This window comes from Leptonotus elevatus, chromosome 8, assembly GCF_054856555.1.
Source record: "Leptonotus elevatus isolate MCC_2025b chromosome 8, RoL_Lele_1.0, whole genome shotgun sequence".
In the NCBI taxonomy this organism is placed as follows: domain Eukaryota; kingdom Metazoa; phylum Chordata; class Actinopteri; order Syngnathiformes; family Syngnathidae; genus Leptonotus; species Leptonotus elevatus.
In genome coordinates this window covers 10,354,830-10,378,564 of record NC_141246.1, presented here as the reverse complement: position 1 = coordinate 10,378,564, position 23,735 = coordinate 10,354,830, and the positions used below count along the sequence as shown (strand labels likewise).

At 40.1% G+C, this 23,735-nt stretch overlaps 4 protein-coding genes across 7 annotated transcripts; 1 reads left to right on the top strand and 3 right to left on the bottom strand.

Annotated features, from left to right (window-relative positions):
• Positions 1-828: 828 nt before the first annotated feature.
• Positions 829-10,223, bottom strand: LOC147169695 (uncharacterized). Its single transcript, XM_086081750.1, has 8 exons — positions 10,079-10,223; positions 8,872-9,200; positions 7,939-8,049; positions 7,244-7,366; positions 6,090-6,462; positions 5,130-5,189; positions 4,759-5,054; positions 829-3,507 (listed from the first exon to the last, which is right to left on the bottom strand). Exons 2-8 carry the CDS (start codon positions 9,196-9,198, stop codon positions 1,981-1,983), a joined length of 2,817 nt encoding a protein of 938 aa, XP_085937876.1. The 5' UTR covers positions 9,199-9,200; positions 10,079-10,223; the 3' UTR covers positions 829-1,980.
• A 31-nt stretch (positions 10,224-10,254) lies between these two features.
• Positions 10,255-13,230, bottom strand: hmgxb4b (HMG box domain containing 4b). Of its 3 annotated transcripts, none has more exons than XM_086081756.1 (6): positions 13,117-13,230; positions 12,584-12,688; positions 12,051-12,353; positions 11,716-11,838; positions 10,545-10,582; positions 10,255-10,355 (listed from the first exon to the last, which is right to left on the bottom strand). In XM_086081756.1, the coding sequence occupies exons 1-5, from the start codon at positions 13,186-13,188 to the stop codon at positions 10,559-10,561; spliced, it is 627 nt and encodes a 208-aa protein (XP_085937882.1). In that variant the 5' UTR covers positions 13,189-13,230; the 3' UTR covers positions 10,255-10,355; positions 10,545-10,558. The 3 variants fall into 3 exon arrangements, with proteins under 3 accessions (XP_085937882.1, XP_085937881.1, XP_085937880.1); XM_086081755.1 differs by having other exon boundaries at positions 10,283-10,426; XM_086081754.1 differs by lacking the exon at positions 10,255-10,355 and having other exon boundaries at positions 10,379-10,582.
• Positions 13,231-14,650: 1,420 nt separating this feature from the next.
• On the top strand, positions 14,651-18,909 carry hmox1b (heme oxygenase 1b). 2 transcript variants are annotated; one of them, XM_086081753.1, is made up of 5 exons: positions 14,651-14,826; positions 15,124-15,235; positions 15,317-15,532; positions 15,611-15,883; positions 16,637-18,909. In XM_086081753.1, the coding sequence occupies exons 1-5, from the start codon at positions 14,795-14,797 to the stop codon at positions 16,802-16,804; spliced, it is 801 nt and encodes a 266-aa protein (XP_085937879.1). In that variant the 5' UTR covers positions 14,651-14,794; the 3' UTR covers positions 16,805-18,909. The 2 variants fall into 2 exon arrangements, with proteins under 2 accessions (XP_085937879.1, XP_085937878.1); XM_086081752.1 differs by having other exon boundaries at positions 14,653-14,826; positions 15,121-15,235; positions 16,637-18,906.
• rnf11a (ring finger protein 11a) lies at positions 18,795-21,997 on the bottom strand. Its single transcript, XM_086081757.1, has 3 exons — positions 21,631-21,997; positions 20,534-20,706; positions 18,795-20,450 (listed from the first exon to the last, which is right to left on the bottom strand). Exons 1-3 carry the CDS (start codon positions 21,727-21,729, stop codon positions 20,279-20,281), a joined length of 444 nt encoding a protein of 147 aa, XP_085937883.1. The 5' UTR covers positions 21,730-21,997; the 3' UTR covers positions 18,795-20,278.
• Between the last annotated feature and the right edge of the window lie 1,738 nt (positions 21,998-23,735).

The following is a 23,735-nucleotide window of genomic DNA, read 5'->3' as shown; positions in this document are numbered from 1 at the left end:
TGTTTATAGAACTTTTACAACTAACATTAAATCAGACTAATACTGTAGTGATAGGTCTAAAATAATACTGTATATCTGCTTCAGCTGCTCAATTCTAGCATAATACTGCACAGTAGGGATGTAGCGATAACGGCAATATGGTGATATGGAAAGCAGAACATGTTAAAAAAAATTCTGGGTGATTTCCGTTGGTCCCGTTCTAGCACCCTCTGGTGGCTAGTTTTTTTTTTCAGTTAAATTTTAATAAGGGATGTTTTGTCCCTTAATCGACGCCAATGGTCAAATGAAGGGGAATGTAATATGCTTGTGAATCGAGTCAATATGTGGAAGAACTTAATGTGTGCGTGCATTAGTAAGTAAGCAAGTAAGAGATTGTAGGTGGTGTATATGCATTGCTGTTACAAAAGCACAATATTGTGCTTTGTTTTTTTACAATATTGTGACCTTTTTTTTTATATATATATATATATATATATATTTATATATATATATATCACGAACTTCCCCAAAATATTGTGAAAATTATTGTATCAAGATGTTTGGATATTGTTACATCCCTACTGCACAGTACATCTATCGTGTGAGGTGAAGAAACGTGAATTAATTCAGTCTACAACGGCACTACCAATAGAAATACATGAATAGAAGTTGCTTATGTCAACCAATAATAGGCATATATTATACAAGTAACTACTTACCACAACTGCTCCAAAAATAAGACTCCCCCCCAAAATGCCTGGTACAACCCTATTTTTAGGATTACGGTAGTTTTTTTCTTTTCTTCCTTCATCACAATTTGTGTTCGAGATAGTGACAAAAACAAGAATGTAATATTACATGTTTTTATTTCCATTGTAATCATCCATAGCAGTCCAAAATATATTACACATTTAAATTTCACTCAAATCGATTGCATCAATTGAGTAAAGCTTGAAACATGTCATTTTAGTAAAACCATAACTACCACTATACTACTATTTTTTTTTCGGACAATAAATCACTCAGGATTATGAGTGCATGTTTTGGCTAAAGTTAATTTTACAAAAACTGACAAAGAGCAGTAGAGGAATTGTTCCTCATGCTAAAGAAGGTGGCGGTAATACAACAAACGTACTTGCCAAACGCCAAAAGAATGTTGAAGAAATGGAAGAAGCAGCAGCAGCAGTCATGGCAACTCCTGTGATGTATTGCTAGTTTAGCATGTAGCTTCTTTATACCACAACAAGGATTTATTATTTACGGGTATCAAAATGCACAATAAACGACCAGGATTTGTGGCTTTTGCCACAATGGGACGCGGGATTCTAGTCTTGGTGAGCCATTTTAAACTGAAAAGATTTAAAAACGTTTTCATAGTTCGAAGCGGACGTTTAGAATGCAAAGCAGAACTCGTTCGCTGCCAGTGCCAACACGATTAAGGAGTGTGGAATTTGCAGGAGCAGCCAAACTACGAAAATGTGTGACTTACTTACTGTAGTCTGAAAAATACGGTATTTCCTTAATTGTCATTTCATACATTTTATTTCATATCATTTCTCTTCCATGCACAGCTCCCAATACATGCATAGATGTTAATTTTTTTTGTGGTTTTTGGTCCAATCAGATTTCAGCCTCTGTTGCCATATCAATCTATCAGATCAATGCTTTAACCACACAGGGTCACTGCATTTTTCTAACTGATTGGCTGGTCAGTGCAAAACTGTTCCAACCAACTCACTAAACACATTTGTAGCCATCTGTACACAATAAGTTTAATAATCAGCATTTGGTGAATTCTTTTATTTACATTCTCTGTTTTTGTCATGTTATTCAATAAATACTGATCTTGAACGGCTCCCAATTATGTACTATTATCTGCTTGTATTTATGGTTTCTATAATTATGACAGTGTTAAGAATTAGATTAAGTTGGCTAAATTCCAAATGTAGGTAGCAAATCCGCGGCCGGCTGCCGGCATAATTTGCTCCGCTTGACACGAGATCATTCCGTTTTCATGACTTTCTCTCTTTGTTTGACCAGCGAATCCACCGTGTCGTTCACTCGTCGTTCAATGTTACTCACAGCCTTTTCCGGTCCACTTTTCGTGGCAAACTTCCGCCTGACCACCTCAGTGGCCGCAGAACCGATGACGGCCCCCACGGCTCCGCCGATGGCTCCCGCCAAAAACACCCCCAGCGCCAAACCCAGCAACGCGCCCACAATGACAACCATCGGCACCTTTTTGGCATTCGCCACCATTTTCTGCCACACAGAGCTCTCGCTGACCATTTTGGCCCCCGCTTTGGCCCCGGAGCCCATCTTCCCCCACACTGGACTCTGGGCCACTTTCTTTGCGCCAGCACCAAGTCCAGCTCCAAGGCGCACTGAACCGTCAGCCACTATTTTGGCCCCGGAGCCAACCTTTCCCCACACGGGACTCTGGGCCACGGCCTTCGCTCCGGTTCCAATCCCGGATCCGACACGCATCGAGCCGTCTGCCACTTTCCCCCACACGGGACTCGCCGCCGCCGCCTTGGCTCCGGAGCCGACCCAGGTCGAGCCGTCGACCACCGCCTTGGGGAGTCTGTCTCCCACCATCTTGGAGACCTGCCCGGCTTGAGCGCCCACTTTGTCCCACACGGGACTGTTGTTCACCGTCTTCTGTACGTTGTGCGCTCCGCTCCCCGCCGAGCTCCACATTGGATTCGCTATCACCTTCTTGGCTCCGTCGCTGATCCACACCGAGCTGTCGGATAACAGCTTGGGCAGCATCTTGGCGTTGGACTGCACTTTCTCCATCATGGACTGGAACATTGAAGGAGACATGTTGGCCATCGTCGTAATAGGCGGGAGGCTGTCGATATTCATGGCGCCGACGCTCCTCTCGGCCTCGGCTCGTGTTTTCTCAACCTCTTCCTCTCTCACTTCCTCTTCGGCCTCGGCCACGGTCTGCATGTAAGGGTAGAGGGAGCGCCTCTCGCCCCGAAACTGCTCCCCGAGGCGTTCCTCCTCATGCTTCTGCCGTCTCCTCTCCCTCACGATCTCGGCCTGCATCTCCCTCACTCGGCTCTCGGCCTCTTGGAAAGCGGGGCTGGAATAACACTGCCCCCCGGCCTCGGCCGCTATCTGCTCCACCTTCTCCAGGAGTTCCTCCACATTTCTGCCATGGCTGTCTCTCTCCAGCACGTGGAACCTGTCCCCGCATTTCTCCACTAATTTTAATAAATCATCGCGCCGACCCGCGATGTACGCCTCTACGCTGATGCTGCCGGCCCTTCCGCTCTTCTTCAGAAGATCGCCGTGCGTGAAGAGGACCAGTGTGTGTTTCTCGACGACATCCGGGCCAAAGACATTCTCGAGGGCGCAGAGGGCCTGCATCTCCATCTTGGCCGGCTGGTCTGTTGGAACGCATAAGAGGAAGGCGTGGGGACCCGGGCTGGAAAGGGCCACGCAGGAGGAGATCTGGGCTCGCACCTCATCTGGGGTACGCTCCGAGTGGAACCAGTCTGGGGTGTCCACTACCGCCACCTATGGGGAGGGAGAAGAAGAGCAGAAAGTTAACAAATGTGCAATAAACCCCTCTCCATCGCGGGTTCTTGGTTCACGGCCCTCCTGGATTATTTTGAAGCGCATTTAAAACACCTTTTACTCATTCACTGCCATTGACGGCTATAGACGTCAAAAATTCATTTGAACTATTTCTGTTAGTTTAACTTTTTTTCCCCCCACTTTTGTTAACAAGAGTATGAAAACCTAGGAAAAAAAATATTGTACATTTAGACCAGATACAAAATTTGTGATTAATTATGAGTTAACTATTGAAGTCAGGTGATTAATTACAATTAAAAAATGTAATCGCCTGACGCCCTAATTTTTAATAATCTTCTTTTTTTTAAAGATTATTTTAAAAAACAGGTTGTCAGGTATATGAAATACAATAAAAACTTTTTTCTAGGTTTTATACTCTTGTTAACAAAAGTGGGAAAAATGTAAACTAATAGAAATAGTTCAAATTAATTTTTGACGTTTATAGCCGTCAATGGCAGTGAATGAGTTAAAAATAATGCTATAAAACATGCCTATGGTTATTGTAACCCTCACAATTCGAGCTAGAACTAGATATGTTAATGCTGATAACCGATATTTGGAGTTGATATCATTTTCACTAAAAGGGAAAATATTGGCATCAAAATTTGAAAATATACAAACTCCAGCTCTTAAATTTAAAAAAAAATGTTTTAACCATATGTTTATTAAAACTTTTATAATTCATAAAATATTGGAGATTGAAAACTCAATCTTAGTCAATAGACATTGTTTTACAAATCTAACAAAAAGTTCAGGGATCTCTGTTGCATGTTTTCAAAAGTTAAATACAAACTAAAGTAAATAGCTCCCTATTGTTTTCTATAGTATATAGACTTTTTCAAAATTTCAAAAAGTATTAAATTTTTACTAATCTCAGTTTTAATTTCAAACAAAAACAGCTATTGTAAGAAGTTTCCAGGTTGAGCAGCATCTGAAAATTTAAATAATTATAATCAATTTAAACATTTTTTAAAATAATACATTTTTTAAAATAGATCCATTATCGGCCGTACGATTCTTCAAAATGGCCGATATTGATATTTGTCAAAATGCTGAATATCTGCGCTGATAATTGGGTATATCCCTACTCACGATGGAGGTGGGTTAACTGTAAACAGAAGCCTGGTGTTGCTGTAAGTTAACAGTGCTCAGAATAAAAAAAATAAAAGAAAGCATAAGATTGATACTGGCCCTTCTTCCAGCAACCACTGCTTTCTTCTTGACACACTCCAGAGTGATGGCGACCAGACTGTCAGGCCTGGACTCAAACTCCCCGCGCCCCAGGATGACGTTTCCAGCCGCACTTTTCCCCGCTCCAGATCGTCCGAGCAATACCAGACGTAACTCCGGAGAGGATGGTGAGGATACGGGGGTCGTGGCAGGGTACAGGTCAAAGTTCGGTGTGGATGAGTGATAGACAGGTTCAGGGGAGGGGGTGGGGGAGGCCTCTGGGGAATTATCCTCAAAGCTGTTGATTCTGTGATGAACTAAGAGATGACACGTGGTTCATTAAGCAACTCATTATCCAATGTCAACATTAAGTTTGGTCATGAGTGTCTTACGAGTGGAAACGACTTTAGGTGAGGTTCTTTCATCCATCATTTGTGATAGTCTGGCTCCATCTAGAGGACAAACAGAAATAATGCATCATCTCTCGGTCTCTCACTAACCAGCCTGCTCAGAACAATGCTCTAAGCTAAAGTAACAATAATCCACTTACTCTTGGAAGACAAATCGGAATGTTGAAAGCACATGAGGTTTACTGTCCCCTCAGGGCCTCCCGCCATTCTTCTACTCTTAGTTTTATTTTTATTTTTTATACGTTCCAGTGTAAAGTATAGAAATAAAATGGTTTCTTTTAGTTTGTTGTTGAGCATTAAAGGTGCATTTAAGTTCTGAAATATTCAGAAATTTTGTGGTTGAGACATCACAATCTATTTTAAAATAGAGTCTCGTGACTTTTTAACCAAATAATAGGCAGAAAGGATATAGTGATAGACTCGTGCATTTCGATGAATTAAAATAGCATGAACATTTTCATTAGTTTTACAAGTTAAATTATAAAAGGGATTTGGTTAATTATGTATATTCACTGCAAATAGTGATTTTTTATTTAGTATCATTTTGATTGTAATAGTTTTAAACGAAAACCCCAAATCCACCATCAAAAAAATTTGACTACAGAGAAGAGACCAAAAAAAGTTTTAATATAAAAATTAAGTAGATAGTAATTGGCATTCTGAAAATTATATTATGCGTTTAAATGTATCAATTTCACTTTTTGAAGTGGACTACTGGAAAAAGTGAACTTTAACCATTTTCTAATTAACGGAGATCAACCTGGACAATATTTGCCATTTCAATGCAGAACGGGCTGTGATCAATGCTGGTATTGATTATATCAGTTTATACAGATACACAAAGTTTGGGTCCCTGGATGAAGTAAATTTGGTTTGGGTTTGAGAATTGTTTTGGCCTAAAATGTTGATAGCAGGAACAGATCCAATTTATTCCACCCTTACCTGCATTCAGTCTGAATGATCGCCGCTCGTGCTGATCATCATCCCGGCCCGACTGCCACCCTCCTGTTGTTGAAGCTGCCGGACTGGACTGAAGCGCCTCAAAAACTCCGTTTCTCCAAACGCCGTTGATGTTGTCCACCTCGTCTTCTCTCCTCCTCTCCCATACATCTCTGTGTGACTCCACTCTCTCCACACTCCTCAGCGTGTCGACGTTCGGCCTGTAGCCGGACGCCAGCGCTTCCCTTTTCTCTTCGTTTTGCCTTCGGAAACTTTCAATCAGCTCTCTCTTCCGCTGCTGTACGCGTTCCTCCAGCTCCCTCTCTTCTTTTGTTTTGGGGGAGAACACTCCGCTTTTACTCACCATGTCCTCCACCTATTACACATGACAACACATAAGAGTATTCTATTTAGGGAAACATACAAGCACATGGTTAAATGTCACATTCACTCTAGCTTACAGTCATAATAATAAACCTCATCAGGGAAACCAAAACCGGTTGAGACTGGTGAGTGACGTATGATGTACAGCAGGGGTCACCGACTTTTTGGAAAATGAGAGAAGTAGCTCTCAGTTAGGCTACGTATTACTGAAGGGCTTTTTGGAAATGACTAATTTGCTCAATTGACCTTAAATTATAGGTCATTATTATTCATATTTACTGATCTACGTGAAGATGCAGATTACAACAATGGTTTTAACAAGGTAGGAAACATACCGACCGGTAAGTATCAACATGCAATAATTCTCTACGTGTTTACGTTTTCGACAACATTGCTAGGAAATCACAATGTGTCATCACTGGTGAGCAATTTATTTATTTATTTTTTATTTTTATTTTTTTTAAACAGGCCCACACACTACTCATGTGGTCCATGTTTGTGATCTTGGTCCCTTTGAACCCTCAACTATTTGCATTTTTTTTTATAATCTTCACCATCACAGCTGAAAACTTGCCAAGCCAGGTAAAGGAATTCACATTGACACAATGAAAAAAATGATAAACGTTTTTTTTCTCTCTACCTCTGTACCTCTTTCACTCACTCACTCACTCACTCACTCACTCACTCACTCACTCACTCACTCACTCACTCACTCACTCACTCACTCACTCACTCACTCACTCACTCACTCACTCACTCACTCAACCTCTTACCTTTTCCAGAAGTTCCCGAACCTGCATTCGGTCCCGTCGCTGACGGTTATTGATGACATGGTGGCGCCCCCCACATAGCCCAATCATTTGCCTCAGGCCTGGATTCTCCTTCAGAAGATATTCCTGCAGAAGAAGACAAAAGAGGATTCCATTTGAATCAAAACCAGTCCAATATCTCTTCAAATGTAAGATTGGCTTTGAACTCAACTAACCTATTTTGGAGGTCATGGAAAAGCTACAATACAATTATTAGCTTTGTGGAATACGCGTTTATTATTATTATGCATTGCAACATGCAGAAAGTTGTTTCTTTGCCAGAAAATATTATTATTTTATTTGGGATATTATAATTAACATAATCAATCCATCACATCTACCTGCCTTTACATATCACAATAAATTAGAACATCATGGGAAACTGAAATTATTTTGGTAATTCAATTAAAAAAATGAAACTAATATTAGAAAGATTCATCACATACATACACTTGCAAACATACTTTTTCAGTAGGCCAAAATATTTTTGATTGTGTCATATGTAATTCTAATTTCTTGAGATGGTGAATTTTGAGTTTCTGTTAGCTATAAATCGTAAAAGTCAATTTTTTTCTTTTTTTAGGTTTTGCACAATATTCTAATTTAATGAGATACAGCAAATCAAGTACATGCAGCTAGATGTGATATTCACTACTCACCTCCACTGTTTTTCCGATGAGATAATCGCCACAGGTCAGTAGCACTATGGTGTGCTCTAGCACTTCTTTTCCAAAGACTTTCTGCAGCTGTGTGGGCACTTGGCCGTCCATCTAGAAGAAGCAAAAGAAACATTGGTTGAACTGTTGTCACTCCCAAAAACTGTGTCACAGAAAAAAAAGAATTTGACATTTTTGACCAAAAATAATTATATGACAATGTTTGAATTAGTGATCAAGGTAAAGAAATAAAAGTAAATGAGAAACTAAAGAAAGAAAGAGAAGAACAAATCGCATCCACCTTTAATAATAAAACTAAGTAAGAACTCAAATTTAAATAGTCTATTTGATATATTCAAGTATTTATTGCTGTATTTATAAATTATTTAATTTGTGTATTTTTATTAATATTGCATGCATTTAATATAAATAGCGCGCCAAGATTTACATCACTAAAATATTGCACAACAAATTACAATCTGATCCAGTAAGACCTAAAAGGGATCAATTTGTAGGGGTTTCAAAATATTTATAATGATATTTTGCATATTAAGATTCAATTGCTACCTTACATGTGGAGTCTCAATTCTTAAAACTAGTTTGGCATTAAAGCTTGTAACCCAACAGTATGAACACATTTGGCAAGTTATAACTTCATATTTTCACCTTTCAGTTCAATTGACATTTGGTAGCGTACTGATTCCCATATGCAGATGGGGTCACACAATCACGAAGCATGTGGTATTATGTGATTTTGTGAAATGAATGAAATTAGCCAACGAAAAATTTATATTTGATTTAAAAAAAAAATTGCAATGTCATCATGGACATCGTGGATGTCGTCCAAAAATTGTATGTGATTATCCATGCAAGAATACACATGGGGTTGCACCCAAACAAGAGAACCTCCTTGGTGGAGGTAATCATAGCACCAACCTCTGTAAACTGGCTGACAGGAACCAGCAGCAGAATCGCATGAGGACCGGGCGCCAGCAAGGTCATAGCTCGCTTCGTCTCATTCATGACACCCTCATCCATTTCCATTCCGTTCCAGTACCACCTGGGGGCCTCCACCAGGGTCACCATCCTGCCCTCGGCGAAATCCTTGCGCAGCTGGATGCTCCGAGGCATCGCCGTGGACAAGTCCGTCAGCTGGCTCAGGATGGTGTCGGCCGACGACGTCTTGCCGCATCCGATGTTGCCCAGCAGCACCAGCCTCAGCTCCGGGGGCGTCAAGCCGTAGTGCTGCATGTGGGTGCTCATGGCTGGAGGAAGACGGCAGACACGGTTGACAAAAACGCATTCAATGGCGATTTTTGGCACAGGGCGACATTGCTGGAGTGCAATGAGCAACATTTTATGAACGTAAACTGAACGTAGTGCATTACTCCATAATAAACATTTGTGTAATTCTGATGTTTGCGAATGCTTTTTGGATGCAAGCGAGCTTGGCCGTCATCAAAACGTAAAGCATGATGGCAGCTTGCAGGGCGAAAAAAAAAAAGCCCATTGAGGTTACCTCACTCAAGCAATTGGTATCGGTTGGCAAATAGTATATGACAAGTGTTTGTTAGTCCATGTTCGGCTTCAGTGATCTAGTAGTAAAAAAAAATGTGTCAGTTCCTCTTTCACGCATAAGATTAGATGAACAGTCATTTTCATTGTTTTCCTGGTGCTCTTTTTTTTTTTTTATTCAATCAAAATGTGCAACACCTTGCCAGTCCTGCCTGACTGCATTCTGCCACAACTTTCCTTATACAGACACACGCAAACATGTAAAATGTTACAAATCCTACCATAATGAATGAACAAGAATTAGCCTTATTTAATACAGGCTTCAGCCAACATTTCCATGCTCGTGCACTGACAAGCTTTTCCAGCTGCGGAATATCATATACTGATTTTTACATACCTGCAGAATAGATATAAATCGTATTTTCCACATTAAAACCCTAGAAGCAAACGATTATTATAATCGTCCCCTCCAACAAACTTCTCATTCTGACAGCAATTTTTACTGTGAGAGTAGTTATTTGCCACATTGAGCCAAATCACATAATTCACACATTTCCAAACAATCTGGATTGGAAAGCTTAACAAATGTGCTTCAGACACGACAAGTAGAAAATCAAATGTAACTCACTTAAATGGGAGATCTCGAAAGCAGCTTTCGGTGTTCTCGTCTTCTCGCTCGAACCCGCTGGCGCGTAAATGTGTGCGTCTCATCCACACCAGTTCGGTGTGTGGCGACTCCCAGGTAACGGCTTGCATAATAGAAGAGCCACACGTTAGCTTTTCTCACCACTCCCCAAGTGGAGGGTATGCATTAGGATACTCTTGTGTGTATAACAGGTTCCACAGTCTGCAGGCTGTTTGGCATTCCTTGACAAGGCGCAGGCGGGAGGCGTATCCCGGGGGCACTTTCAACACACCCAGAAAACAGCAAAAGCACTTGCATGGCCATTTTTTTTTTCTCCTGATGAATAATTGTCTGAAGATCAACATGGGAATGTTTTGATTTATACTACAGGACTGTGATAGCTATCTAACAGAAATACGTATATCACGAGAGAGTTGGTGTTACCACAATGTGTGCAGTATTTTCTCACCTGTGCTGCAGCCTTCAGCTTTTTAAGCCTGTTTCGGCCTGTGGATGTTAGACTTTCTTATTACAAGACTCAGCAAACTAGAACACGTCACATATGTAACTATCAGGAGTACTTCTTCTTGACAATTAGCCAGCAAATGCTGTTGGGTACATAAGAGTCGAGATGGAAGTGAGACAGGAGAGTCTTATCTTAATTTTATAAGAATGCACTCGAAAAACAGTTGGGTTAAAAGTAACCCTATTATGGATCAAAAAATGACTGATCTACTTTATGGGTCATTTGACTCAACTTTCTGGGTTGTTTTATACAAAATGATCAATTTTTTTCACCCAAGTAAAGGATCTGACCAATATTTATGAGTTGTTTTACACTAAAAGACCCATTTCTTGACTCAAAGTTGGGTCAAATAGATCCAAGTAGAGGATCGGTCCATTGTTGACCCATAGTTGGGCTATTTTTGACCCAACTGTTTTTAGAGTGTGAGACCCAAATGCATTGTCCTTTGTTAGAAACAATGTTATAATTAACTTCTTCAGAATTTTCAGTGATGTCTCTTTTTGTTAGAAAAATAAAACAAAAGGAGAGGGTCAAATACCGGTATGCATTTAACTGATATCTGGCACCAAGGACACCCAATACAGCTCACAGGGTTTCCCCTTGTGCTTAATAAGCCTGGCAGCCCACTTGACTTTTCTTGTCCCACCCCTCAAACCTAGTCGTAGCAATCGCTGGTTGTCGGTTGGTTGGTTGGAACCACCAACCCCTCTCCAAAATGCAAACTCCACACAGAAGTCTCTGAGCACAGATGCAAACCCAGGACTTCCCGACTGTGAGGCATGTGCCAACCACAACTCCATAGTGCTGCCCTTTTAAGTCTCCACATTAAGAAAAAAACAACATTCAAGCAATTGAAGCACCATTATAGTGAGTTTAATTAACACAGGAGGTGTCTAACATAAATATTTTTCCAATGAAAATAAAAATAATACTATTGTAACCTAATAGTGGGTATAAAGTGAGAGTCATTCATTACATACAAACAAGAAGCAATGGATTCATTCAAAAACCTGGCATCATATAGACGATGTTTTCCAGAGTTGAAGCCTTTAAAACAATTCATTCAAATAAACAACTTTGGTTAAAGTTCATGCATGCGATGCACATCACTTACCAGCATGTTCGCTGTGCAGCTATGCAGCTCTGGTATATGTGAGGTGAGGCACATTAGTGGAGCAAGCGCACATAGTAGAGAGTCCAAGAGAAGAAACAAGCTTCTGGACACGCACACGGATTTCTGTGAACACACAACATACAAGTGACTGGTGAGCCATCTGTCCGGTTTTTATACTGCTTAACTTGTGAAGGTTCCAGGAAGGTCACACTTGCATATACTGCAATGGGTGTGTCGGAACTGAACCCACATTGCCTCCACCAAAGTCAGGCACGTGATCCACTTCACCAGCGAGGAAACACAAATTGTATGACTTCATGATGTACAATACTCACATTTGTCCCCTTAAGGAGGCGTCCAATCAGGGACAAGGCTTCTCCCAGCAGGTGTAGGTGAGCAGCAGCACGAACAGGATCAGAGCAGGCAGGCCTTGGAGATCCCATCGTGCCCCATATTGACCCGCACATAGATGCAACAGGACCAACTGTGTCACCTGTGGGCCTGGCCACAGCGTGACACAGCGTGGTCATCACTGAACTAGGATCAGCCATGAAAGTGTGAGGCCTGCAGTCTGCCTCATCGGGTTTGTCATTGGGAAGCTCCAGGGCAGAAACTACAAGTTCCTGAGCAGAAAGAACCTATGAACAAAAGAGAAAATGGCCCAAGGAGAATTAGAGTAACAATACTGCCCTCTAGTGTGCAAATGCAAAAATGTTATCTCTGAGTTTGTCGACCTCTATTATTTCTCTAATGTCAAAACACTGCATCCCATAGAATACAAGAGAATTATAAAAGTCCGTTTACCATCTGCCTTTGAAATATTTTTTTGAGACAACCACAGCATGTGGTTGCAGAGGCACAAACTCACTTTGCAAGGCCTGCTGGTGTTAACATTCTCCACACACAGCTGTGATTCTTTACAATCCTTCATGTAAACGTGGAAATCCATGTAAGCTCCTCTGGGTTCATTCATCTTGGACAGCAGTCAGACAAATAGAGGAATTTGTCAGATTTAGGCTCAACCAAATGCTAGTAAATGTAACTGAAAGAACAGACTCGCTCAATAATGTAATTGTAAGACGTAAAACAAACAATTTTGTCTTTAGAAGTCAAATGGCAAATAATTGACGCCATTTTTAAAGCTAGAGTTTTGACGTTTACTAATGGCCAATGAATTTGCCTGAAGAAATATCGGGTCCTCGCCCTACTGGGTCTGCCTTGTGCCTGAATAAAAACACAATGGGACATTTATTTATTTATTTATTTATGTACTTTTATTTATTTATTATCTTACACATTCGAATTTAAAAGGTTAAAAGACCCCCCAAATTCAACGAGGGGAGAAAACGCTGACTAACGTTTAGCGCTCGACTTTTGCTGACTCATGGAAGAGAGGCTCACATTTCTGTAGGCTGATCCGAGGTCAGTCACTCCCGGTCTGAAAAACAAGAGTGACTGTTCAGATTGAGTCATCCTTGTGCGTATTTGTCTTTTTTATGTGTAAAGAGTGCCAGCTGTTTGAGCAAAGCTTGTCAATAAATAACGAATAGTAATGCCTGCAGTGGGTCGACGGCGATCTTTAGTGGCACAATTACATAAAGGTGTAGGGACATTACATGACTTGACGCACTTTAGTGGGGTTCACTGCACGTACACTTTTTCAGTTTTAACATTGTAAGCTATTTCCTGTCGTCTTCTGATATTGTGTGACGTATTGCGAATTTACCCCCTAGTTTATTTTGCTGTTCTTTTTTTTTGTCTGCCAACCTAAGGGGAATAAATACCCAAATGACAAATAACAGGAGTGGATAGTAAAAAACAAACAAACAAACAATTGTTTTGTTGTATTTGTAGTTATTTGCAAATTAACCTACGTTTTTTTTGTGCTTTGACATAGGGCTGAAAGATGCCACAAGATGCCAAAGCCCTGTTTGATAGGAAAGTAATATTTGATGATCATGTAATTAAACTAAACTTATTAGTGTTACTTAATTGGACTCAAAAAGTAGTCTTCCTAATGATTACCTGAGTAACAGTAAGTATTGTAAGTACTATAGCTTGTGAGTTATTAAATCAGCACATGATCGTCAATTAAAAAAAAAAAAGTTCCTGAGCAGAAATAACCTATGAGTAAATTTAGATTTTCCCCAACTATACAACTTTAACTAAAACAATTTTTTTTAAAAAATACATTTTTTAAATAACAAAGTAACATAAATTCAGGCAAATTCAGACACGAAAATAAATGGGTCACTTTGAAGCAAAGTATTCTATTGTGTGGGTGGGGCCACGGAGATTTTGTTCAGTCATGTGATTGCCTGGCTCAGTTTGATTGGTCAAATTGGGTCACATGTAGACTGGTGAAGCAGTCTTGTTGGAGAGCGGAAAGTTGCTCAGTTGCAAAGTTTTTCCAACAACACTCAAGTAAAAGTAAAAACGAAGTACGGTGATTTAAAACTACTCTGACATGTAACATTTTATCCCAAAAATTACTTAAGTTGCCAAAATGAAACCCACACAAACTCCACACGAGGGCCGGTGCTGAGATTTATAATTTGGGACTTCTTGACTGATATGCAGATGTATTAATGACTCATTCGCCGCGCTACTCAAATACAAATAAAACCTCCCAATCAAAACATTCCTGTAATGATCAACAAGTTCAACTTCGCCGTGAGCTTATGTTCAAAGTGCTGCTGTACAACGTCCACCCATGTCATGCGACTGTTCCCTTCTGTGTGACTCACAGGCCCTCCCTCTCGCCTCTGAATGCCTTTGTCATGTTTAGTCTACAATGAACAACTGTTGGAACACCAGTGCTGTGTCATGTTTAGCCCTCGGCCCTCCTCCAGCTGTTATCCCAGGCTCAACTTTCCCACTCTCTCCCCCCCCCCCGCCCGGACCAAGTTGCTGCATCATGTTAAGCTTTGTGCTGAGCTGTCTTCCTGTTTTCATTTCTCGAGTGGGAGGGAAGAGAAGGAGTAGTGTATAAAAGCACAGCAGGACGCAAAGAGCTGGACACAGAGGATTTGCATCAAAGTGAGTTACTTAACTGAGTGAGGAAAGGAGCAACGGAGCAATGGAGACGCAGAAGACGCAAAGAGCAGAAAAGTAAGAATTGATTTGATTGATCTAAACAGCCGTTAGATTTGAATGTATGTTTTATATGCAGTTGTGCACGTGCTGATTTATTTTTGTTCATCATACACATACAGTATTAATGAATATAATATAATGTTGTTATTGTCGTTATACTTTTTTAATTTTAATTTTTTACATTTCCTTAAAAAAAAAAACAAGGTTGAAATCAGGCCAATGACGTATATAACTTGACAACAAGTCCACCACTGCAAACTTTTGCTACTCCAGTGCGGATGGTCACGATAATGAACATATTCTCCCCAGCAGGGATCTGTCAGAACAAATCAAAAAGGTGACGATGGATAGTCACATGAGGGCAGAGAACACAGAATTAATGCTGAGCTTCCAAAAAGGACAAGTCACCATGCCGCAGTATAAAGTAACACGCATTTCACACTCTGCTCTTCATTCATACTTCACAAACATCTTCTCACCACCTTCTCTCATCTTCTTTCCTCAGCTTCTCCTCAGCTCCCTCCACGAGATCTACCAGACCTTGGAAAAGGAGCTGGACAGGAACCGTGACCACCCCGCCGTGGAGCCCATTTACTTCCCGTCTGAGCTGGCCAGGCTGGAGTCCATCGAGAAAGACCTGGAGTACTTCTATGGTCCAGACTGGAAGGAGAGGACGGTGGTGCCCGCGGCCACGAGAAGATACTGTGACAGACTGCGCGAGGTCAATTTCATGCTCATGATCACGCATTCTCCTCCAGGATAAGATGATGCTCATCCTTGATTTGTTTTTTGTTTTTAGATTGGGAAGGAGAAGCCAGAGTTCCTGGTGGCCCACGCTTACACCCGTTACCTGGGCGACCTGTCTGGCGGCCAGGTCCTCAGCCGCATCGCCCAGAAGTCCATGGGCCTGAAGAGCGGCGAGGGCCTGTCCTTCTTCGCCTTTCCCGGCGTGTCCAGCCCCAATCTGTTCAAGCAGCTCTACCGCAGCCGCATGAACGTCCTGGAGCTGAGCGAGGAGCAGAGGAACGGCGTCCTGGAGGAGGCCGTCAGAGCCTTTGAACTCAACATCCAGGTAGGTGATGATTACTTGAGTCCAGATGTGGGGACTCCAGTCACAAGTCAGACTTAAGTTGCTAGCTTTATGAAAGACTCAACTTGATTTCGGCTTACGATATGTGAGGCTTGACTTTAATCAGGAATGAGCAACTTGACAAATCTTGCCTGTTTATATTTGAAAATGTTCAAAATTGTGTGACAGTTGGAAGGTTTGCGACTCAGAAGATATGAGCCTTAACTATTACATCATCTAACTTGCAATGACCAATCCTTTCATGTCTATCATCCCTTTGAAACTAGGAAACGTCATCTCAACTTAAGTCAAGTCATCTTTATTTATAAGTTTTTTTAAATTTTATATATTTTTATTTATTTTATAATTTATTTAAATGTATTGAATTTATAATATTTATAAGTAAATGTCCTTACCACATGATAACTAGAACATATAACGTATACAGTAATCACTTTAAAACCCATAAAGACAGCTAAGCTATGTTAGCTTCACAATTTTAGCTAACCGATAGCTTGTAAAACATGAACTAAGCTTAACGTCTCTTTTATGTGTTTACTTGGGAAGACTATAAAGTAATAGAAAATACAAAGACTGGTTTGGTGCCATTAAAAAAATTAATAAAAGTGAATTTGTTAGCACAGCTAACTAGCGTACAAATTGGCTAATGTGCGAGTACCGAGTACACATTGTGACTAAGCAAGACTGTATACCTTCAACATACATCTCAGGGATGTTGTCTGGATTGTGTTTTAGGTCTTTGAGGATGTGCAGAAGATGCTGAGTGTGGCTGAAGACCAGCTAGACTCCAAAGTTGTCAAATACAAGACTGCCGTACAAAGCTCCATGATGGGCACGCCGCTCTTCAGGATGCTACTCGGAATCATCGTGGCAGTTGTCACCATGGGAATCTGCATGTCGTAGGGATTTGTGTACATAATGGGAGTCAACTCAGGGTACAGCTGCAGTACATAACGACGACCTCATAAAACGGTTGTTTGTTTGTTTGTTTTATGACAGGCCAGTAGTTGGCGTTGTGGCTTTGCAAAGAAACACTATGCATTTGGTTAACAGTTCACACTTGTCACTACAACAGTGTTGAAGTCCACCGTTCTAGTTTGTTTTTGAAATGTCCTTGCTAATTGTTCAGACTTGCTAATGCAGACCTGCATTTATATGACATTAACACTGGGGCAGGACTGGACTGGCCATCTGGCATACAGGGCAGATGCCCGGTGGGCTGATGTCTTTTGGGGCCAATATGGTGCTATTTAATTAGTATTTTACCCCAAGAGTGGGAGAAGACCATTAACTCATTCACTGCCATTGACGCCTATAAACGTTTTAATTTGAACTATTTCTATTCGTTTAAACATTTTTTAATCACTTTTGTTAACAAGAGTATGAAATCCTAGACTTTTTTTAAGATAATCTTTTTTTTATTTTTATGAAAAGATTATTAAAAATTAGGGGCGTCAGGCGATGCAATTTTTTTTATTGTAATTAATCGCATAACTTCAATAGTTAACTCACGATTAATCACAAATTTTAAATCTGTTCTAAATGTACAATATATATTTTTTCTAGGTTTTCATACTCTTGTTAACAAAAGTGGAATTTTTTTTAAACTAATAGAAATAATTCAAATGAATTTTTGACGTCTATAGCCATCAATGGCAGTGAATGAGTTAATCAATTTACAATATAAACAAACTGAACCAGCAGGCTGGCCGGTCTAAGTCCAAATGCCAGGGCCGATTTTTTTTGGTGCCAGTCCAGCCCTGCACTGGGGTGTACAAAAACTGCATTTTCAGGCTACAAACTATTGCCACTGCCAAAACGAGAGCACTTTGATCTATTTTGAGTTCAAGTTCTTTGTGTGCTCTCTTGGAGGTCATTAGCAAGAAAACTTGGTTCTCTCTTTGTTCTACTTGCCTTCTTTAGAACAATATACATACGGTGAACGTGAACAAACTGGTTCTCGGACTTCATGTGAATATGACCCAAGTTCCTTTCCAGATGTGGTCATAGACCAGAAAGTGGACTTTAATAGTAATATATCAATTTGTTTTTGGATTTTGTAGGTCAATTTGAAGGATAACATTGTTAGCAACCCTCTAATGAGCTTTATTCATTACTATGGAAAAAGGTTTTGAAGTGAATCCAGAGCACATTTATTTATATTGTACAAAACTGAAAAGAGACCACTTCCAGCTTCAGTTAAGTTTCAGCTCCTTTGAACTCTTAATATTTTACTGTAACTGTATTGTACATACCGTTTAATACAAAACTGTAGTTATGTCTGTTTTGCATGTAATATCAACACTTGTATTTTCAACTGTAACTCTTTCATTTTTTTATATATATATATAGATGACTGTTGTTATTGATGTGTTTTATTCAAACATGACCTTTTTAACTCATTCACTGCCATTGATGGCTGGAGACGTCAAAAATTCATTGGAATTAGTTTAACATTTTCTCCCCACTTTTGTTAACAAGAGTATGAAAACCTAGAAAAAAATATAGGACATTTAGAACAGATATAAAATGTGTGATTAATCGTGAGTTAACTATTGAAGTCATGCAATTAATTACAATTAAAAAATTTAATCGCTTGTCGCGATTCAAAAAAAGAAAAAAGATGAAAAATTAGGGGCGTCAGGCGATTAAAAACTGTAATCGTAATTAATCGCATGACTTCGCTAGTTAACTCACGATTAATCACACATTTTATATCTGTTCTAAATGTACAATAAAAAAAATCTAGGTTTTCATACTCTCGTTAACAAAAGTGGAAAAAAAATGTTAAACTAATAGAAATAGTTCAAATGAATTTTTTTGACGTCTATAGCCGTCAATGGCAGTGAATGAGATAATTGTAATAAAACGTAAACACTGAGATGACAATGCAGTTGTTTGAAATGTATTATCAGCTTTAATGATGGTTAGATAACGTTTCCAACACATTCGTGGATTGCGCACAAATTAACACCTAAGACTGAGCAGCAGCAGGCGGCAGGACGGGGAAGAAACAAAGAAACAAAAAAAAAGTGTGCTGGTGTCTGGCTCCCCCTGGTGGACGACTATGACTCGGAAGAACACGTCAACATTGATTGTACTTCACAAGAATCTGCACTTCCTTCAATCTTTACAAGGCACAGCAGCTGGGCGAAATGAAAACACGTTTGATGTCAATTGATACATTCCGTTTACCGATGGCAGCGAGCAAACGAACAAGAGCGAGGTGGAAATGTATCACTTGCAGTATGAAGGCCAACAACCAGTCAAACATTTAGAAACACGCGCACACACTCAACTCATAGCCCTCTATAAGAAAACTACATTTGAAGATTTACATTAGAAAAAGAAATAACTCAACGTTTTCAAAAATAAACTAACCCACCCCAATTATCTTGATATAAAGAAGAAGTATTAGGGCCAAACTTGAGAATAAAGTTGAAATAAGCTGTCTTTTGGTGTGTGTGTGTGTATATATAGTATATATATATACATATATATATATATATATATATATGGTGAAAAAAGTCACATTAACTTTAATATGAACTTGTGTTTTGATGAGAAATGAAAGAAGATGAAATATTCCCACAAAAAACTTTTGGGATTTTAAAAATCAAAATATTATAAGAATAAAGTTATTATATTCAGAATTAAAGTAATAATTCCGTGCAAAGCAAACTATGGGAAAAATGTCATATTAAAAGAACAAAATTAATCAAAAATGTTTGAGAGTGGTCCTAATACTCCTTTATATATTTAAACGGTGAAAAGGTGCCATATAATAATAATTATCATCATTTTATTGTGCTCTCGACAAAGTCATGGGATGGTCTGCGCGTTAGAAAGAAAAAGTATTGCGACACACTTCATACACGTGTAAGTGATTCCAACACTTTCCTGTCTAATATGCCATTAATAATTCATTCATTCATTCATTCATTCATTAATCCTGCGGGCGAAATGAACAAAGTTGAGTATTAAATCATATTGTCTGTTGTACCTGCAGTTGATATGACGTATTGCACATTCCAAAGACACTTCCGTGACATTTGTGACACCTCGCTGCCTTAAAAACTAACTCTAAAATACAAATATATATTTGAGGCTATATAAAAGTGAAATGAATTACGGGAAATGTGTTGCTACGTATATAGATTTCTTTCATCTCGTTCAATATGGCACACTGTCCCGTTGAAAGAAAAAAACAAAAAAAACAATCGGATCTGAGCAATTACTGTAACGTACAGTTTCAACACGTGTACGCAATTAAAGAACACGAGCCCAAAGCCACATGGCCCGGTCTACTTGAACAGCAGCTAGGACAGTTTAGGCTAACAAGGTGCGGTTACTTGGAGGCAGGCCTGGGCGGTCAGCTCAGTTGGCTTCGTAGGTGGCGAGCAGCGCGGCGTCCACGGGCTCCATGCAGGACGGGCAGGTGAAGGAGCGCATGAGCCAGGCGTCGATGCAGTCCAAGTGGTAGATGTGCAGACACGGCAGGAACCGGATGGGGTCGCCGTACTCGAAGTCCATCATGCAGATGACACACCTGCAAAAGACACAAAACGTTGGGAACGCAAAACCCTCAGCAAAAATCCCCCAAAAGCCCAATGTATCATATTCGCGACTCACTCTTTGACTTTGCGATCTGAGGGGTCGGAGCCGGGATCAAAGATGCCTCTGGGCAGGTGATGGATGAGGCCGATGCGCTGGGCGATGCGCACCTGCTCCTCCTCGCTCAGCTGGCTGGCCAAGCGACTCTCTCCGGGTCTGGGATGGTACACGGGCACGGCCTGCGGACGCTCCTGGAAAGCCGGCGAGAAAAACAACAGGGTGGTCCATGACACTCCACAATTTTTTACCACCCAGCTATTTGGTCCAATTTTTTTTTTGAAGAATGTTTATTTATTTGGAAATTTGAGACTATTTACAATCATAAAAGGCTGCTAATGAAATAAATGGAACGCCAGTAGGACTTTGAGGTCTGCAGACTCGGGTCAATGAGTAGAGCCCAGAGTTCGAAGCAAACATGGTGAAGCATCGTTTAGGTGTTATGCTGCATGCAAATAAGCGACCAACAAAAGTGATGCGAGTCTTAAGGGTAAATACTTTTAAATCAAGGTTAAAAACGATAATTTTTCCTCTACCTATGGTTAAGCTCTTTCAAAGTATTTTTTAAATCTTGTTCTAACACTGTTCGGTCTTTTACTAATTTTAGTGAGCTACTTTTTATGTCTTTACTTTGCTTTTAAATGTTGTACTATGAATTATGCGAAGCACATTTAAGTTATCTTGTGTACGAAATGTGATACATAAATACATCTGCCTTGCCTTGCATTACTTCTCAATTCTCATGTATTAACTTTTTTTAACACTTTAGAAAAGTGGATTTAAGACATTTTAAGCAGGTAATGTGCCATATTTAGCAACATGAGAAAGTTATCAGTTTGATGAAGAGCAGTTCTACTACGACCACAACAAAACAAACATCCAAAAAAAACCCACTAGATTATACAGTGTTAGCATTAGTTATGAATATTAGTATATGAATACCTACGCAAAAAAACGACATTGTGTAGGATTTCATTCGACTGTGTGCCTATTAAAATGACAGTTTAAGGTTAAATAATAGGCAGGTGGTTGGGTGATCAAGCTCCAGCTAAAGTAGGCTATCGTGTCGGATATGTTACATATCATATGTAGGTCGGTGTGGGGCCGGCCCGGGTCACCTGGTAGGGCGGCGGCGGCTCTCCCGGCAGACTGCCCGCCTCAGACTCGTTCAGCAGAGACAGATCATCCGCTCCTTGAGAAAACAGGCAGTTCCCCATTGAAGTGACAGCAGCATGAGCGACACACACACACACGGGGGTCGACGCCGCGGCTAGCTTGTTTTCGCTTTCTTCGGCGTCTTTATATTTAAAAAAAAAAAATTGCCAAAAATTCAACGTCACGTCACGAAATAAACTCTCGGCGTTGTTTTCAAACCAACAAAAATCCAGCTTGTGACACGAATTTGAAAAGCTCGGTCGAGTTATTTTCGTGTCCTAAATTCTTGTGTTTACAAAATGTAGACCGGAAGTCTCGTCTGGGAGTTTTTGGCTACTTCCGCAAGTGAAGGAGCAGCTCGTCATGACTAAAAATACACAGTTTGCAATTTAAAAACCTTTTAGATTCTGTAATTTACCACATTAATACACACACAAAAATGCTAAAATACACCATGTGATAATCAAACAACAGAAAATAAAGTTATACACCATAACCGACTGGGGTACTTACGACACGCCCCTTTTGTGCTGCGTGCCTTCGGCGATGCTAAGCTAGGAGGGGCAAAATCGTCAGGGTCCAGTGAAGTTGGAGGTCTCGGAGGCAGAGAGCTGGGTTCCAGGCTAAAAAATTTCCATAATTAAAAAAAATGCTCACGCAGCTATCTCTAGGAATACATCCTGGGTTGCTGCAGAGGTGGGTAGAGTAGCCCAAAAATGTACTCAAGTAAGAGTAGTGTTACTTCAAAATTATATTACTCAAGTAAAAGTAAAAAGTAGTCATGAAAAAACCCACTCAAGTACAAGTAAAACAGTATTTGGTGAAAATAATACTCAAGTACTGAGTAACTGCTTGAACAATGAAGTCTGATTTATTTTTTTTGACTGTCATCAGATAGACTAAAACATACAATTATGTGGAAATGCTGGCATAACTTTTTGCATTCTTTGTGTTCTAACTTTCGTGAACGTCACATCACTAGAGTCCGCGGAAATGAAATTACGGTAAATCAAATTTATGAATGGGGCGGCAGGTAACGATTCTAGTGTAGCCCAATATAAAGGAGTAGCGTTACTTCTTCACACATCTACTCAAGTAAAAGTAATAAGTACTATGTGGTAAAACTACTCTTATAAGTACATTTTTGTTCAAAACGTTACTCAACTAAATGTAACGGAGTAAATGTAGCTCGTTACTACCCACCTCTGGGTTGGTGACCGAGCTCTCTGGAAGAAAAGCCAGACACGGTACTAATTATAAATTCATTTTTGGAGATTTTGTGGCACAATATGAATTCTTAAAAATATATTGTAATGGTTTAACATGCAAAATGATATTTAAAAAGCTTAATGACATACATACGTACATATTTTCTGCATCCTCAGAAGGAGAAGCAATTGGGACAGGAAGGGTGCTCTTCCTTGGCACGCTCTTAGTTTTTTGGTCTGGAGTCATCAGTGAAACTTGTCGGCGTCCATGTGGTTACCACGATTGCGCTTTGTTTGTTTGTGTGAACTTCCACTGTATTGTTTAATATTTGGATAATTATTATTCTGTTTTGTATTGATATTTCTGTGTTCAAATATAGCTCTATGAAAAAAAATGGAATTACAAGGGGAAATTGAATTTTTACCCGCACCTCGTTCTGTATTGATACGTAGTACAGCTTTTGGTATTGACAAAAAAAATCAGCTGCATTAAAATCCTTTGAGAAATTAGCAAGTTACAACTGAATTTCAATGTTCACACATATTTTTGATGGGAACGTTGTCCCTCTTAACATGGCCGCCACATAGGCACATCGGTTAGCCAGGCTGTTTTCGCTTCTGTCTATCTGTGGGCTTGTATGCAAGAGTGACATGTGATCGGTGGAGTGGTAAAGGTAGTGATGCACAGATATGCCGGTGCGGCCAGTCAACCAGCGTGCCTATGTGGCGGCCATGTTGGTAGGGGCGACATTCTCACCAAAGACAATGCATAGAATCTATCATGCTCATAAATGGCATTTAGTTGTCTAAAGTGTTTCTGTTCAGCTGCACTAGAAATAAAGACACATGACGCCCACCGA

Excerpts from the sequence above, each read along its gene's own strand:
- LOC147169695 (XM_086081750.1), bottom strand. The coding sequence starts at position 9,198 with ATGAGCACCCACATGCAGCACTACGGCTTGACGCCCCCGGAGCTGAGG. Across the intron at positions 5,190-6,089 it reads ATCATTCAGACTGAATGCAG|ATGGAGCCAGACTATCACAA; the intron begins GTAAGGGTGGAA and ends TTTGTCCTCTAG. Across the intron at positions 5,055-5,129 it reads ACCTAAAGTCGTTTCCACTC|TTCATCACAGAATCAACAGC; the intron begins GTAAGACACTCA and ends GTCATCTCTTAG.
- hmgxb4b (XM_086081756.1), bottom strand. The coding sequence starts at position 13,188 with ATGACTCAATCTGAACAGTCACTCTTGTTTTTCAGACCGGGAGTGACT. Across the intron at positions 12,689-13,116 it reads TCGGATCAGCCTACAGAAAT|ATGAATGAACCCAGAGGAGC; the intron begins GTGAGCCTCTCT and ends CTGCTGTCCAAG. Across the intron at positions 10,583-11,715 it reads GCTGCACAGCGAACATGCTG|GCCGAAACAGGCTTAAAAAG; the intron begins GTAAGTGATGTG and ends TAACATCCACAG.
- hmox1b (XM_086081752.1), top strand. The coding sequence starts at position 14,795 with ATGGAGACGCAGAAGACGCAAAGAGCAGAAAA. Across the intron at positions 15,236-15,316 it reads TCACCATGCCGCAGTATAAA|CTTCTCCTCAGCTCCCTCCA; the intron begins GTAACACGCATT and ends TTCTTTCCTCAG. Across the intron at positions 15,533-15,610 it reads ACTGTGACAGACTGCGCGAG|ATTGGGAAGGAGAAGCCAGA; the intron begins GTCAATTTCATG and ends TTTTGTTTTTAG.
- rnf11a (XM_086081757.1), bottom strand. The coding sequence starts at position 21,729 with ATGGGGAACTGCCTGTTTTCTCAAGGAGCGGATGATCTGTCTCTGCTG. Across the intron at positions 20,707-21,630 it reads AGCCGCCGCCGCCCTACCAG|GAGCGTCCGCAGGCCGTGCC; the intron begins GTGACCCGGGCC and ends CCGGCTTTCCAG. Across the intron at positions 20,451-20,533 it reads TCAGATCGCAAAGTCAAAGA|GTGTGTCATCTGCATGATGG; the intron begins GTGAGTCGCGAA and ends TGTCTTTTGCAG.